Source organism: Typha latifolia, chromosome 3, assembly GCF_019914945.1.
Source record: "Typha latifolia isolate L0001 chromosome 3, TyphaL0001v2, whole genome shotgun sequence".
Taxonomy (NCBI): domain Eukaryota; kingdom Viridiplantae; phylum Streptophyta; class Magnoliopsida; order Poales; family Typhaceae; genus Typha; species Typha latifolia.
In genome coordinates this window covers 17422874-17437887 of record NC_133088.1, presented here as the reverse complement: position 1 = coordinate 17437887, position 15014 = coordinate 17422874, and the positions used below count along the sequence as shown (strand labels likewise).

General features: G+C 39.1%; 3 protein-coding genes, 1 long non-coding RNA gene and 6 other non-coding genes across 10 annotated transcripts in view; 7 read left to right on the top strand and 3 right to left on the bottom strand.

Moving 5' to 3' along the window:
- Positions 1 to 163, top strand: part of LOC140784048 (serine/threonine-protein kinase SAPK3) — a 3953-nt gene extending 3790 nt beyond the window's left edge. Inside the window, exon 10 of the mRNA XM_073131226.1 lies at positions 151 to 163. Within this exon, the coding sequence (XP_072987327.1) occupies positions 151 to 163 (13 nt within the window). The remainder of the gene's footprint in view (positions 1 to 150) is intronic.
- A 1659-nt stretch (positions 164 to 1822) lies between these two features.
- LOC140784387 (uncharacterized) lies at positions 1823 to 2808 on the bottom strand. Its single transcript, XR_012108253.1, has 2 exons — positions 2746 to 2808; positions 1823 to 2381 (listed from the first exon to the last, which is right to left on the bottom strand). It is a non-coding gene; the product is annotated as an uncharacterized lncRNA (long non-coding RNA).
- Positions 2809 to 2900: 92 nt separating this feature from the next.
- On the bottom strand, positions 2901 to 6868 carry LOC140784386 (protein ORANGE, chloroplastic). The gene is made up of 8 exons (XM_073131773.1): positions 6497 to 6868; positions 6113 to 6227; positions 5234 to 5350; positions 4989 to 5075; positions 4358 to 4434; positions 4101 to 4228; positions 3418 to 3554; positions 2901 to 3253 (listed from the first exon to the last, which is right to left on the bottom strand). The coding sequence occupies exons 1-8, from the start codon at positions 6721 to 6723 to the stop codon at positions 3176 to 3178; spliced, it is 966 nt and encodes a 321-aa protein (XP_072987874.1). The 5' UTR covers positions 6724 to 6868; the 3' UTR covers positions 2901 to 3175.
- Positions 6869 to 7650: 782 nt separating this feature from the next.
- LOC140785392 (small nucleolar RNA Z107/R87) lies at positions 7651 to 7752 on the top strand. The gene has a single exon (XR_012108448.1). It is a non-coding gene; the product is annotated as a small nucleolar RNA Z107/R87 (small nucleolar RNA).
- Positions 7753 to 7897: 145 nt separating this feature from the next.
- On the top strand, positions 7898 to 7995 carry LOC140785376 (small nucleolar RNA R30/Z108). Its single transcript, XR_012108433.1, has one exon. It is a non-coding gene; the product is annotated as a small nucleolar RNA R30/Z108 (small nucleolar RNA).
- Positions 7996 to 8051: 56 nt separating this feature from the next.
- LOC140785401 (small nucleolar RNA snoR31) lies at positions 8052 to 8149 on the top strand. The gene has a single exon (XR_012108457.1). It is a non-coding gene; the product is annotated as a small nucleolar RNA snoR31 (small nucleolar RNA).
- Positions 8150 to 8337: 188 nt separating this feature from the next.
- LOC140785393 (small nucleolar RNA snoR77Y) lies at positions 8338 to 8432 on the top strand. The gene has a single exon (XR_012108449.1). It is a non-coding gene; the product is annotated as a small nucleolar RNA snoR77Y (small nucleolar RNA).
- Positions 8433 to 8484: 52 nt separating this feature from the next.
- LOC140785391 (small nucleolar RNA Z112) lies at positions 8485 to 8701 on the top strand. The gene has a single exon (XR_012108447.1). It is a non-coding gene; the product is annotated as a small nucleolar RNA Z112 (small nucleolar RNA).
- Positions 8702 to 8748: 47 nt separating this feature from the next.
- On the top strand, positions 8749 to 8898 carry LOC140785403 (small nucleolar RNA snoR2/U65). The gene has a single exon (XR_012108458.1). It is a non-coding gene; the product is annotated as a small nucleolar RNA snoR2/U65 (small nucleolar RNA).
- A 2767-nt stretch (positions 8899 to 11665) lies between these two features.
- Positions 11666 to 14164, bottom strand: LOC140785275 (cyclin-P4-1). The gene is made up of 2 exons (XM_073133084.1): positions 13730 to 14164; positions 11666 to 12181 (listed from the first exon to the last, which is right to left on the bottom strand). The coding sequence occupies exons 1-2, from the start codon at positions 14071 to 14073 to the stop codon at positions 11929 to 11931; spliced, it is 597 nt and encodes a 198-aa protein (XP_072989185.1). The 5' UTR covers positions 14074 to 14164; the 3' UTR covers positions 11666 to 11928.
- Between the last annotated feature and the right edge of the window lie 850 nt (positions 14165 to 15014).

Sequence of the window (15014 nt, the reverse complement as noted above, 5' to 3'; positions counted from 1 at the left end):
ATTGACACGTTTAAAAACTCTGACTACAGCATGCATTGCGGGAGAAAACTCAGCCTCTGGTTCTTCTCTTCCAGATATTAAAACCTAGAAATGAGGAAATCATATTTAAAAATAGTAAAGCAAACAACTTGTCGTTATGTATATCTGCAGCTTCAGTGCTTGATAATAACTATAGTAGTTCTGTGTATTTTTTAAAGTAGATTTTTTACTGATATTATTCCTCAATCACTACATACACTTGTAGCTAAACTGACATTTGAGTTCGACTGCAACCATTCTCCATTTTACACTTTTGATAAATCAAAATCACCAGAACCAGCACCGCGCCCGTCCATGCTTTTTCCTGGCAACTTCTGGTAGCTAAATTGATGAGAATTAATAATTTTTTGCCTTACAACCTGATTTCACACTCAAATTGATAACATTATTTCTGACACAAGTCTGAAAAAAATATTCACCTTTATTAGAAAGTTTCACCTTTCCAAACCAAGAGCTCTCTCTATCCCTAAGGCACAATAACATAATGCAGGAAGTTGCAATACAGGGCATACTAAACTGGTTCAGTAACAACCTTAAACAAATAATATAGCACGTTGATGTGTTGACAGGAAATATTGGTGGTTTTCTGCATAATTGAAATGAAGCACTAATTACAACAAAAGATTCACCTTACTATATTTTTGGTTTAGAGCGAGGATTTCTCATTTCATATTTTTTTAAGGGTTATTGATCCACTAAAGTCCAGCCGTACGCTATGAGCTACGGATAAAGCATTTAACAATCTCCAATCAAGAACTTAAAATTTTTAATATCGAATCAAAACCTTCTGCAACCAATAAAATCGAGAACCGTCGAAACACATCAAGAGATACGATAAGGAGAGATGCTCACGATGCGGTCGGTAGTGCCGATGGGGCCATCGAGAATACGAATACGAGCCCTGGTCTCCTCGCAAAGCTTCTTGATGAACTCACCCTTGCGACCAATGATGCTACCTACCTTAAGCACCGGCACGATCATTCTAAACACGTTATCTCCAGGCCACCCTGGCCACTTCCTGATCTCCCCTCCCTCCGTCGCCGCCGCTGCGGAAGACGGTGCTTCCTCCTCATCCTCCTCCTCTTCCTCCTCTTCTGCGTCTCCGGCTTCCTCCTCTTCTTCCTCATCTGGCTCCTCCTCCTCCGGCTCTTCCTCGGGCTCCTCCGCCGCGACGGCTGGGGAGGCGGGGGCTGCGGACTCTGGCTCTTTCTCTCCTTCGGCTAGAGCAGTGTCAGTGGTGTCGGTGGGCGCCGCCGCCATCGAGAGGTGAGAGAGGGCAGAAGGTTAGGGTTAGGGTTAGGGTTTTGGGCTAGGTTTTGGAGGGAGAGGAGCTGGATCTTTTTCTGTGAGTCGGAGCACGAGACGAGAGAGAGAAGCATAGCTAACGATCTTTTTAATAGTCCCACGTGAGGTTTCATCAGCTGGCCCGAGCCGCCTTATACACGTGGCACGAGTAAAAGGACGACACGTATGGACTCATCACGTGTTGGGCTCGGGCTTGGGTTTGGACTTGGGCTAGGCTAACTCGGGTGGGCTGTCCTGGACTAAGGATAAAGATATCATTCCCAACACCAACACAACAGTCAGTAGGAATCGATAAAATTTGTACAAATGTTTGAGTTTAAGATAATCTTCATCAATAAATGTATCCGATTAAATGAAATCACATCATGCATGATATGAATTTGAAGTCCCTAAATTGGTAGAGCAACTTCAATTAATTTATAACTTCAGTTTATTACGTTTAATATATTTGAGTGAGATCCGATCATCTGAAGTCAAATTTAAAATGGAATTCACTTATAGGAAATAAAACTGAAAAAATAAATTCTTATCTCATTCCAAATATATATATATATATATATATATAAAGATAAAGATCTCATTAAGTTATATATCGGTCGAAAGCCCAGCCGAATTCTTCACCGCAATCCTCCACCGTCACGTCCTTGATGGTGTTAGCTACTTCCATGCACGCAAGTTCCAGCAGCTCCTTGTCTTCGAGGTAGTGCGCCGCCGCGGCCAAGTCGAGTAACCACTCTTCGTTCCTCTCTACAAACTTGATATCCCAAAGCTTCAGCTCCTCCTCCTCCTCTGTCTCCTCCTCCTCGTCGTCGTCGTCTTCGTTATTGTAATGGCGCTTCCAGTACTCCACTACTTCTTCGAGGATATACGTGGTGACGTTGGAGCCGGGAACTACTCTGTATTCCGCGCCGCAGTCTTCGAGAAAGTTCTTTATCATCTGTGAATCTGTGATCGCTCTGCGACTGCGATGTCGAGGACGAACTCCTTACCTTCCCTGCTTTTGATCACCACCGTGTTCGGCGTCGAGGTTTCTGAAGCTGACATTGACGAAAGGTTTCTAATCTCAAATTCGAAGAAGAGAAGGGAAGAGATCGAGTTATTTGCATAAAAGATCGAAGCAGTGGGTGACATTTAGAGGAGAGGACGCAATGCATAGTGGTGATTCGGGTAAGAGTAAATCATTTTGTTTGTATTCCGATATCTATGCGGTTTAACAATAAGAATAAAATTTCTACTGTAAAAATTTAATGATAAAAATAGGATTTTTATTCGGATAAGGATTCCTTGTAAAATATTTACTTTCGTATAGGATTTCTCAACACCATCTAACGAAAGTATACCATGATCATATAATGGTAACTAAAGGTTAATTAAATTAGATATTAAACCAAATATACTCACCATATAACAAGAGAGAAAGGAGATAGCAGCAACAAAGCTCCAAACTAGGGCGAAGAACAATGGCTGTTCACAAGGGGAAGGAATTTGTAAGCAGGAAAAGCTAGCAGATAATTTATAAGAGGAACATGCACCCCACCAATTAAAAAGATGAACACTGGATGTATTAAGTGTTAGCAGCAATAGATATATTAGGAACTTAGTATATCGGTATATTGGTTGTTGTAAAGTGTCATACATAATGAAGCAAATCTACAAGGGACGAGAACTTTAGGATCTAAGATTTGTACTTATCTAACATTTGGTCTCTGGTTATCATGAAGCTTAGCATGTTACATATACGTCCAAACTCAAGAGCCGCTTACACATGGTCATGGTTATGTACAAGAAAACATGCTGGTTTGGACCGATATTGAACTAACTGCATGCAATTCTAGTCAAATGGATCGATTCGAGGATCGTGCTCACTTGCCATCGCCATTCCTGTGCAAAGGCATGTTGGGCACATGACCTGCAAATGTTTAGTTTGTTAATCACATGAATTAGCATCTTGCAGTTGGCAAACAAACAGCAAACAAGAACGTCTTGAATATTTTTATATGTGGTTTCCCTCTGGTCCAGATTTTATGAGAATACTGATCGAAAACTTTATTCCTACATTGCAGAATATTTTACCTTTCCTGCACCAGAACAATTTGAGCACCGTTCTGTTCTCGGTGCTGATAATGGCTGATCTCCACCATTAACAGTCGAAACAGGCTCAATCAAAACAAGAGCTCCTGTGCTTGAACAGCGAGCACAAGCCAGGTATCCTGCAAACAGTTTACACAATTATAAATATATAATACTCCTTATTGAATTCTAGAATCGAAAAAATATTCCAGTGAATTTCATAACAGAAATTAGTAATAGATCATCTAAAAGATTGTAGCCTTTCAGCCATGGAAAATCTTAAAATTTGCAGGTACTGCAGTTTTTCTTTCAAGCCATATTGTTTTTTCTACAACTTAACTGAAGCTATTTATTTTATTAAGCAGATTTACAAGTATGAGGTGTTTCAGACTTTGTGTTGCTTATCTATCAGCCTTCTCGAGCCTTTTCTACAAAGGAGCAAGTCACGAGCCTCTGGCAATTACTACCTGTAAAGCCTGAACTACAATTAATATCCTGCAAGTATATTATTCTTTTAGAGTCAATAAAAATAACGTTACCTACATGAGCATCACATTCTATTTTACCTTAGCTGTGGTAATTGAATTCTCATTCTAAGATAAAATAGTAAAATTGCATCATCATTGTCAATAATTTTAATATTCAGAACTTCCGTGAGTTAGCTCAAGGTAACTTTAGAAGAGTACCAGTTCCTAGACAGTATTTGCATCTCTTATGCTCCTGCTGCTTGACATTGTTTATCTCAACCACCATTAGAGCTGAGATAACTCCAACTGCTCCTCCTGAGAAGGAAGCCACTATTGGATCAACCTGACTGCATTGTTTAAAGAAAGCATTAGTAAAACTTTTTGCAATCCTCAAATGATAAGAAGTATACACTTTTATGCTCTTCTGTTCACTAATTTAAAAGATTAAATACACAATGAAACAAGCTAATGGGTACCTCAATTGCATCGGCAAATGAACATTGCGAATAAAATCTGCATAACTTGTGCCTCCTAAACCCAATTTAAGCTCCAGCTGGAAACAAAAATAGAAAGGTAAAATTAAGATCTAAGACTACAAACAGGATTTCCACCGGTTGATAAGTACTAAGGATTAAAGATTCAAATTAGCAACTCACAGAAGGTTAAACCAAAGCATGTCCTACAAAGTAAGCCATAAGCATTTCTTAAAAGCACAGTACATTATGAAATTAATCGAATAAAGAAGGAATATTTACAGTTTAAGAGATATCAAAGTTATTCTGAGAATAGTAAGTTTAAACATCTTTTATTTATTTTTTAGAACTTAAAAGCATGAGAAATAATGCAAGCAAATTTATAACATAATGTCAGTAGTTTGGTACCAGATTATACATAACCTAAATAATACACTGTATTCAAAAATCAAAACCTATAAGCAGGAACAGAAGGCAGATCAAACCATGGAATGGAAAAACCAATTAAGACAATGATGACACATCAGAAGTTATGAATTATAAGACAAAAGCTTCAAAAAAGAGATTTAACTAAACCAACAACTCATAAGTTTTACAAGAATGAATGCTACTGATTGACTGTGTTAAAACTTACAGTTGGAGCAAGAAGGCCACCAAAGAAGATAATTCCCGCAATTAGAGAGAAACATGTAGCATAGTACAGCTTTAGATTTGCTGGAGTCTGTTTTGGGACAGCAATCACAGACTCCGGTTAGTCATTAATCAAGTAGAAATGATATTTAACTTTTTAAATAAATATGCAGAAGTCAGTATAATGGAAATTAAAAAATAATAATCATCACGAGAAAATCTATGCTGCAACTAGAAAGAAAGGCTCACCAGAGGAGGCAGAAAAGGTATGAATGATGGAAAATCAGGAAGTTCATTTTCTTGCTCTTCATTTACGATTCCAAGTTCAGCATTTTTTATTCTCTGCTGTATTCTTAGCCTCCGAACCTGAGAGGAAACAAAAAGAATGTTGACGACCAAAGTGGAATAGTACTATGAATTTTTCATTATTCAATATCTCTTTCTGGATCGAATTTATGGTGATTTGATAATCCCATTATTACCATTACTAACCACAGAACCAAATTCTTATCCTCTTGATCTAAGATATCAGTAGAATTTAAGATGATAATATATTACTGAACCTCCCTGTCATTCGCCCCAGTTGACACTGAACCTCCCTATATTTACTTGCAACTAAGCCGTCTCAGGCTCTCAGTCCATCTAGGCATCCACCTCAAGTTTGTACCAGGTGAGAGCAAAAAGACAGGAATATTCTAGCTAACTATATGTGGATCAAATGATAACTCCTTCTAACTTGGCAAGTTCTTATTGTATTTTCCTTTTCTTCAATAACTTGATTGAATAATTGCCAGGTATTCATTTAAAAATTAGGTGCTGTGGTGATATATGGGCCCCTATTTACTTGTTTATCACTTACAGATTGTAGTGACATGGACATCTTATGAATGCTCCTAATAGATTTTCTAAAATTGAAAAATGTTTATCAGAATTTTCAATTTTATAACTTAAAACATTCACCTGATTGGTGAACTTGGAGTACTTCTGCAGCTCATTGCCCTCAAAGTAGATATTAGAAGAATTGTGATGCATCCTCATTTTAGAAGTTTATTATTTTATTACTACAAACTAGAGAGTGATCTTCTATGCAAAGAATCAAATGATATAGTGGTAATAAAAAATACTCACTTCCTCCATGTGCAGAAAGATTTTATTTCGCCGGCTTCTAATGTTGTCTTGAATTTCTTGTAACTCCATTTTCGCAAAATCTTGGACTGTTTCAGGTCCTTCAATGATACAAAACCTGCAATCGAGTTCAGCAAAACAACAATAGCAAATCACCAAGAAGTAATATCTAAGTATATATGTCAAAACTTAGATATGCCCTGTTATCACATGCAATCTCCAATTCAGCATAACACACAGCTACTTGATTACATTATACTATCTAATTGAAACAACTCAAATATCTGCCACAACCACAAGCAAAGAAAACAGCAGAAAGCAATCCATTCGCTCAGTACAACATCCAGCAATAAGGACAAAAGGGTACATCGGGAAATTGGAGAATACCCGGTAGGATTCTTCTCGGCCGGATCAGATGCGCCGGCCGCGTCGACAGAGGGGACGAAGGAAGAAGCGGAGGGCGGATCGGCTTCGGCGGAGGCCATCGTCCTCCATTTCTGAGTGACCGGCGGTAGCCTCACTGCTCGGCGCTGGGCAACGGAGCTCCAACTTTGCGCGATCGGAATCCTACCGGGTGAGAAAGAACACGTTAGGATCCGACCCGAACAGAGCATCTCTTTTCTAGTCTGTTACCTAGAGAGAGAGAGAGAAGAAGAAGAAGAGAGTGCTCTGTTTTTCTGCTAACTCTCCAGGACCAAATGTGAGGGGAAAGCAGGTAGAAGATGTTGCGATCCATGTGGCAACAAAGGAACGAGTGGTGGGTGGTGGACTGGGGGAGTTTCTTTTTGTAGACTTTTCTTTTTCTTTTCCTTTTTTAATTGTTTTTAAGACTAACATGGAACTGGAATACGAGTAAATTTATTTTCTTATATTATGAATTTCTAGACTGATTATATATCAGATAAAATAGTTAGTATTTTTCACACTCAATTATATATTTAAGAGGAGTTATGTAGACCATTAGCTACAATTTTGGTGGCATTCGGATTGACAAACACGTTGCTATCGTCAATTATCTATCTTGGATATAATAGCGTCGTTTTATCCGCCTTACGTGTATCTCACCAGTATTCTTGTTAAACGTGTACTTCTATTCAACTATTAATCCAACGGTCGATATGCGCAGTCTTTTTGCCGACCCACTATGGCTCGAGTGCTACTAATTGAGAAATTCTCATCACTTGGAAAGTTGATATTTGCATTTATGCCCTCTAAAGCCTTAGAATTTAGATATTATTTGCAAAGCCCATTTGGTCCAATACATAATGGGCCGACGATGCTTGTTAGTGGAAACCACACAAGGCCCATTAGATTTGCACGCTGGTGCGCACGTGCGATAGCCAACCTTAGCAAGTTACCAATACCGTAACCGCTGCCGCCGACTCCGATGGAAACCCTAATGCTATCTCTTTATATTCCCACGCAACCCCTCTCATTCGATAAAGCCTAGAGTCTCCTCTTTGGTCTTCATCACCTCGGCCGTCGAGGGTTAGTAGTAATTAGGGTTTATAGGGTTCTCCATTCGCACTTGGATGGAAGGAGATTGCAATGACGACTACATAATTTTCAAGCTCAACAGACCGGATCACAGGTCTCTCTTCCGAGAGATTTGTATGTCGACTACCCCGCTGAGCCGAGCAATCCCTTCCTTTCTTTATTTTTAATATGGAGATGTTTAGATCGAGTTAGTTCTTCTATGATTTGTTTCTGATCTTGAGTTTGATTTAATATTCCTATTTCTTTTTCGAGTTTTTTCGATTTTTTCTTTCAGAATGTTTGTTTTGGAAGGAACTCTGCGATGAGGACAAAAGAGCTCCCTCTACTGAAAACATTGAGGACTCTCGCTGGCAGAATCGAACCATAAACTATTTGCCACCACTGAGTAGATCTCCTCCTACATTTGATACGATTCTTCTTAAATTTTTAGTTTTTATTTAGGCATGGGGTAATGATGAAGTAAATGGTAATATAATCCAACACTTGAACTGAGGATCTTTAAAGGTCCAAGTGACGCATCGATTCCTTTGCTTCTGAATCCCGAGTTAACGTTTATTTGATGATTTTTCCTGTCGAGATCTTTGAATCATATTTCAGGTGATGAAATCGAAATGTATTCTTAGGACACCTTCCTACACAGCACATAAGTGGGCTGTGGATGAGAAAAATCATTTCTTTCTGATGATTATCATCTACCATCTTGGTATATCTAGTATAGAAAAATATTCAAAAAGCCCATGATGATACGCAAATATGTTGGAATTACCGGCTGAGAATGCAAGCATTCTTGTGATGTAAATTTTTATCTGGCTATCTGAGGCTACTTGACGCTAATATCCATTGTATTGTGCAAGCTAAATGTAGATTTATTTTTATCGATCCCAATGAGGAGTAGATGACCTGAAATGATAGGAAGTGCCGTATGACACTTAACAGCAGCTGCCGCTCTGATTCCTCTTTATTTCTCTTCATCTCCTTTGCACGATACTTGGTTTTTGTGCAAGGTGGGGCGGAGCTGGGATGAGAGACATGGATTTCTCCATGAAATTAGATGAGTCAGCTGTGTGTGTGATTTTAACTGGGTCACTGAGGGATAGCTATAAATTGTTTTAGTTTGTTCATACTATGTTTATTTAATTTTAGGCCTGATGCCACGTTGCTGGTAGCTTGTTGCAATGACCTGCGATGCTATGATTAGGCCTATATCAAATCTTCCTGGTGTTTCGCAAGTTGATAGGAACCTGTGGATTAGTTCTTGTTCATCCACGGAGCCGGTTTTTGCGACTACATTTACACAAATTTCTGTTTCAATTTTATTTAAATGTTGTCTGATTGTTTTGTTTCTTACTATTGACCAGTTTCTGTTGCTAATCTCTAGCGTTCCTAGCCTGCAAGCGAATTGTTCTCGGGATTCAGGATGATCTCTTATCTTGCATCTTTGTTTGTCCTATGAATTCGTAGGCTTTATACCTGTGAATGAAGCTCAGCTGGTCTGGTCTATATCTAACTGGAATCTTGTCAAATTTCTAAAAGTAACTTTGTTATAATTGTGTCTGGTTTTGAGACTGTTGCTCTAACTGTAATGTTGGAGATTGTTAATTCGTATTTTGTTCATAATCGCATAACTAACTTTTCATTTTTATGTTTTGGCTGTATCGTTTGTTTATTACCCGCAATTTATATTGATAATATATGATATCTTAGATATCTTCGCCATTCCTCTATCTGGTTCCATTCCTTCGCACGACTTGGATCATTGATCATAGTGACCCGTGAGCTTACATATTATATTAGGCATCTCTACCTTTCTCGAGAGTCAAAATTTAGAGCAACTGCCAATCACTTCCTCTTCCTACCACTAAGCAATGTCTCTAGTGTTGAGCTCGGCTGGTGCTTGTTGCTGTTCATCTAAAATATCCACGGAGGATAAAATCGCATGGGGTGCATAATACAGTCACATTACCTTATATCTCATCAAATCATCATCCCTCTGTGATTTGACCTAAAATAAAAAAGAAGCTAATAATAATTTGGACCAAAGGATACTTCTCTCGGAGGTTCTCACTCAAATTCATAAATGGGAATCCATTAAAACTATCAACTATCTATTAGGTTCACTGTATGTTCAATTTAATCCCACTACTGTATGCCAGCAGGGACTAGTTTCTTCTGCTGTAGATAGATTGAAGTACTTAAAACAAAAGAGCTAATAAAAGGTTTAATAAATTGCTCAGTCAAAAAGAAAAAGAAAAAGAAAATGTTCAGATAACTGCTACTTCTTGTGAAAGATTGGGCCGGTGGTGGAATATTAGACACATCTTATCCATCCCATTAATGTCCACTTACCCTCTTTATTCTGTGCTAGTCGCAGTCACGAGACCTCAATACCTCATTCACATGTATCAATCTATTCAATAGGCATCACCTTAAATCCATAAATAGCGCACAAGCCTAACAACTAAACCTCCACAGTCCACACCCAAGAATTAATTATGCAAAGCAACCACCAACACCAAATAACCATTCTCCTCTGCTCTTTACTTATCCTTCTACCCTTCACCACCTCTTCTGCTAGCGACGACATGGGAAACTCACCTGAGCCAGATCCAACGGCGCAGACGCCGCCAACGCCTCCAGTAGGTGGTGGTGGTGCTGGTGGTAATGGTTGGACCGGCGATAGTGGATCGGGTTACGGATCCGGACCCCAGGGGACCTGGCAGTACAACTGGGGGTGGGGTTCGGGTCCGGGAAGCGGGTGGGGTTTCGGGTCGGGCTCGGGCCAGAGCCCGAGTGGGAACGGGAAGGGATACGGATTCGGGTTTGGTTATGGGACCGGGTCGGGTTCGTCATCCGGTCACGGATTTGGTGGTGGTGGTGGTGGCGGTGGCGGTGGCGGTGGCGGTGGCGGCAGCGGCGATGGTAGTGGTGATACTAGCTGGAACTGGCGTAGTGGATTACACGGTGAAAGGCCGAGGAAGGCTAATGGTGAGAACTGAGCTGGTTTCCTTTACTCTACGTAGTGTAATCTTGAATAATTCTCTTTTGGTAGAGATGATATATATAATATACGACTATTATTATTATGGATTGTTTTCGCTGTAGAAGGTGTCATTTATGGGCCAGGTTACGAAGCCCAGCCTAATAAACTTGGGCTAGGCTTCGTAAACAAGTCCAGTTCAAAATATCACATAGCTTGGATCCAACCAAAAGGCTTAAGCACATCAAGAGACGATTAAATTTTCTTATATATATATATATATATATCAATTTCTCTTTTGCAAGAAGAAAATATTCTTACTAAAGAATCACTTTTCCCGGGCATCCAAATCAAATAAGCTGTACAGTCCTTTTCCAAAGAGCTTTCTTCTTGAGGCACCAACAAGAAATAAATAGTAAGAGTAGGTTACCAATAAGATAAGATATATTAGTGCAAACTTGGAAATCACATCCAATCCTATTGTCATTGCACAAGGAATCAACCAGAAAAGAAACTTGAGAAGCACAAAATAATTTTTTCTTTCCACCTTCACAAGGAACCAAATAGTCTCTTTTCCCTTTCAATAATTGGAAATTGCCCTCAAGCCAGATGCACAAAGAGTGGATCACAGGCTTGAAGGTTGAAGCTCATGTGGGAATGCATGCTGGGGGGGGTTAAAGCTCACATGGCATCCTAATGTCCAGCTGCCTTTCTTTTTTATTATTTATTTACTAGCAAGTGCCAAGAACTCTACATTCATGTCCCTCTCCAGGTCACCACCCCAAGTAGAGCTTTGTTATATAAATTTTGTAGGAGAAGGGGAGTTGTCATGACACATGTAACAATGGAGGATGACCTACATGAAGGCCATGATGAGAGACTTCTATATACATTTTAATTCACTCATCCCATGTTCTTATAACATGCCTCTAGATCTCTAATCATCCCAAGAATCTTGTCTATCTTACTCATTTCTCTCCACCAACAACATTGCCTCCAACTATAATGATAAGCATAGGATAGTGGCTAGCACAATGTCCTACAGCCATATTGAATTGAGAGTAAATAATTAACACAATGTATGATTTGAAATGTTTTCAATTAGAAGATAAGAAACAAGTCTGTACACACCCATTTCACAGCAAACCACAAAGCCCCCTAATCTAAGTAAGCAAAGATTTAAGAGAGAGAGAGAGAGAGATATGATAAGAAGACAGTAGGTTTTGTTCCACATGAGAAGGGGTTGGAATCTAAAGGAACAGACCTCAAACAAAAGAGTATTAGTCTGTCCATCTAACTAACTAGTGATCACTGTCCACTATTGAGCTCTGTAAGGAAGCACATCTCAGACAGCTAACTGCTGCTGATGCTGGCAACTGCTGGATTCTTCCTCAGACAAGCAGCAATGTAACCTTGGAGGAGCAGAGGGTGATTCTAAGTACAGCATCTCACTCTGAAGAATGGAACAGTACGAGTTGAAGATTACGGGGGTCACATTTAGATCGAAGCTGACGCCGAACAAGAAATCAACTTCCAAGTAATTCATCTCCATCAAGCTGATCCCTCCAACCTTTGCAAAGTATGCATTGTTGTAACATCTAAAAGAAAGAAAAAAAATTGTGCAGATATGGTAATTAGTAACAATCAATATTAGATCTAGCTAAAGAAAGACTCAACTAGTGAATCCATGTCCAGCCCTTGATGATGAAAGCAGTATAGATTGTCAAATTCCTGTTACGTGTAACAAACATAATTCGACATGTCAAATTGTCAGTTCTGACTTAATTAATGAACTGAAAATGATTGGTATATGTAGGCAATCTATGATCTGACAAGGTAACTAATTGATACACCTCTTAAGAGATATAAAGAAGACTTAATATATATTGACAAACATCAGTTATCTTGGTTAGCGTGAGCGATGATAAAACTTGGATTAAGTAGAAAGGACGAAAAGGAAATTAAGTTCAAGAGCAAACTTAGTTGTGATGTGTAGTGCGCTTGACTTGCTTCTCAATGCATTTATTACTAATATACATACAGGACTTCTTTGGATAGCCGGATAAGATTTCTAATTACATACTAATAAGTAATAATTGTCACAAGCAATAAAACTTTCAAACAATTCACATGCCAGTTGTCTTGCGTACTATGACTATCCTCTTCATATCTCTTTGGATGCATCTTCTAAGTCCAATGATTGGTTCATTTGCAGTTAAAGGGGAACATCAAAACCACCAAACATCCAACTAAATGCACCAAATGATCACCCAGTCCATGTCATTCCCTCAAATGACTTCTCAAAATGGACAATGATTTAAATTTTTACTGCAGATTAAATCTTCCTATCACAAAAATGATAACCAATTTTAACTCAAAATCATTGACAATTGGCCCCATCTCGCAACTTGCATTAATTCAATTTCAAATGAAGGTGAGAGGAAAGCAGATATGGGACCCCCATTCATGCATGTGTGGCTGGATGGAATAACAGAATAGCCCAACACTCTTCCTCGCACTTGGTTGCTAATTAGATGAACCTAATTAGAATCCCTTTTCTTCTCGATTGACCTAAAATAACCCAAAAGCCAAGAAAGGTGAAATCACAATTCTACCCTCAGATTTTTCTCCACCTTTCAGATTAGAATGGTGCAGGAATTCCTTTGAAGACACGCCCACTACTTTCTCGGTTGACAGGTGCAGGAGGAGAGGAGAAGCCTCCTAGAAGCAATTAATTGAGGCTTTAACACTTGGCTCAGCTTTTCAGAAATTGTCTGATGAGATGAAAGAAGCGGATAAGCATTATCGCAAACAGGTGAGAATATCTGTTTGCGTGCGACCAAGAAGGGATCAGAATTCCAAGAAGAAAGAAAAAGAAGGAAGCGAAATTGGGATCTTCAATAGGATATCAGCAAAGTAACTGTGAATTCTATCTGGGCTTTCACCAATTCCACTATCCTCTGATTTCAAAGACCCGCTAGGGAAAAAAATATCGACTTTTTATCACCCTAGTCACAAAATCTGAAGTTTTTCTTTAAGATTTCAAGAACCCACAAAGGAATTCAGCTGTAAAATCCAAAAAAAGACCAACAATTCAACGGACCAACATCAAGTAAACCGCAGAGATCAAACCGAGATAAGCTTACATGTCATCCACGAACTTGACGGCGGTGATGACACTGGTGATCAGGAACCGATGGACGTTGAAGGAATCGACGGCGACGGTGGGGTGGCGCTGCAAGAACCGGTCGAGGTAGATATACGCGACGACGTAGCACGAGGGGCTACATTTGGCGAACTGAAATATGCGCTCGAGGTAGCTTCGGATCGAGATGGACGGCTTCGTCAAGCCATGAAAGGCAGAGGCGGTGTGGTGCGGCGCAGGGATGCGGTGGGCGGCATCGTTGCGCTCCGCGACTCTCTGAAGGAGGGACGAGAGGATGGAGACGACTCGCGGGATCGAGTTGGGATCCTCCACCAGCTCCGCCATTGGTAGACTCTAATGGAGGAGAGCTGGTGGAGAAGAAAGGGAGGAGGACTAAGACTAATACTAAGCAAGCGTTTTATTCTTAAGAGTTAAAAAGGATGAGAGTGGGGAAGATAAATATATAGGAGAGGGAAGAAGAGAGAGAAAGGTAGTTAATTAAAAATAAGGGATTACTTCATCCCAATATTTTATATATTAGGGTCTAATTTGCATATTACCACCTAAATATTAACAAAAAAAACCGCACATTCTTTTTAATTTATAACTATTGGAAAATGGAAACTCCTAATATTTGGGTACGGATTTGGACTTTAGATTGGGAATAATTTCGATTTGGTGAAGTCATTTACTTAATTTGGAAGGGATATTAATTAGTTTGCTGGGTTGGGTTGCGAGCTTTGGAGATGAACCAGGATGGTGGTCGGAATCGTGCCTTTCCGCAGTCCAACAGATCGACAGGTAAAAGGACCTTCCAGGATTATACAATTAATGCATGCTTTGTACGATAAGGATCAACAAAACGTAATTTTCCATTTTGCACCCTGACTTATGTAGTTATTGTAACACATAGGACAGGGTGCGAAATATAAATGTTCTTAGAATAAAATTAAAAAAAAAATATATATATATATATATATACTATCGTTTATTTAGTATGGTAGTAATAGGACTGTTTATTTTTATTAAACATGGGAGTATGTTTACCACGTCTACGGTGATGGTCAATGTGGGAACGTAAAATGATAATTATGGTCATGTTAATACAAAACGTCTTATATATAATTAATTATACTTCAAAATTCTCAGTAATATTTTTCTAACGAAAATATTGCAAGAAATCATGTATGCTTGGCAAGTGACCATGTGATTAACTTTATTAATATTAATTAAAATGGTAAAGGCCACATGCAATGATATAATCAAAGTTTTATATGGCTCTTAAT